Below are 966 nucleotides of genomic sequence, written 5' to 3'. Positions count from 1 at the left end.
AGCGCTACACCCTCTGAATTAAAAGTCTTGCTTTGATATAGAAGACTGAAACCACAAAATTCATGTCTTGAATGCTGTATTACTATTTGAAGCAGAGTGTGCCACCCATCATTTTTTATTGCTGGAGCCATTTTAGCCATTTTTTCCTCTTTTAAATTTCCTGCATTTTCGTTTTTATTGCCCAAGGAGAAGGAAGAATTATAAACTGTCAAACACTGTGACTGCTGTGTAAAACCACAGATTTTCACTCTGGGAAATTGAGGAGCTTAATCAGAACATTTCAGTTTTGGATGATTGAAGCTATTTGCTCAATTTTTTTGTATAAAATGTCAAAAAAAACTGTGTCTACCAGACACAAACCCAAAAAATATTCAAGTGTTTGATATAAACCACAGAAAAGTGTTGAACATTAAACTTTATCTACGAGAAAACAGTCCCTCACCTGTGGCACTTTGTCCTTTTTGAAGATGAGTGTGATGCGAGCGCAGTTGTTGTCCAGGTAACCACTGTTTGGCTCACACCGGGTGTGCAGAGGTGTGGGTGGGTCCGGGTTTGAGCACACGCCCCACTGGTGGCAGGGTGGCGAGAAGCAGGTGAGGAACTGATGCTCCACACACTCGTGACCTCCGGGGCAGGACGGAGGGTTGGCGTCCGCAGGAGGAAGAGCCTTTGGCAGGAGACACGGCCGACGACCGCACCTCACCTGGAAGAGCATGGACTCGATCACTTACTGCCGTCACTTTGTTTTCATAACATCCGAATTAAATCGGCTATGTATATTATCAGTCATCCCTGTGAGGCTGACCTTAGAGCAGTGAACGTATCCGTTGACACACTGGCAGGTGTTACACTCCTCGTCCCACCGGCTGCCGTGAGGAAACTGCAGGTCAGCGTGACGACACGACTTCCCGAGTCCGATGACTGGAGAGAACAGGAGATGTTATGAAGCCTCCATATTTACTCAAC

At 45.8% G+C, this 966-nt stretch overlaps 1 protein-coding gene across 1 annotated transcript; it reads right to left on the bottom strand.

The window, feature by feature from the left end:
* Window positions 1-442: 442 nt before the first annotated feature.
* Window positions 443-921, bottom strand: LOC111670051 (protein jagged-2-like; the record flags this gene model as incomplete). Its single annotated transcript, XM_023426609.1, has 2 exons — window positions 443-703; window positions 806-921. Coding segments are annotated over 2 exons (377 nt in total), but the record flags the coding sequence as incomplete, so codon positions are not given.
* Between the last annotated feature and the right edge of the window lie 45 nt (window positions 922-966).

Source organism: Seriola lalandi, unplaced genomic scaffold (assembly GCF_002814215.2).
Source record: "Seriola lalandi dorsalis isolate HSWRI2012SDOR001 ecotype SW California unplaced genomic scaffold, Sedor1 jcf7180002005400, whole genome shotgun sequence".
NCBI classification, from domain to species: Eukaryota; Metazoa; Chordata; class Actinopteri; order Carangiformes; family Carangidae; genus Seriola; species Seriola lalandi.
This window is presented reverse-complemented; position numbering and strand designations above follow the sequence as displayed.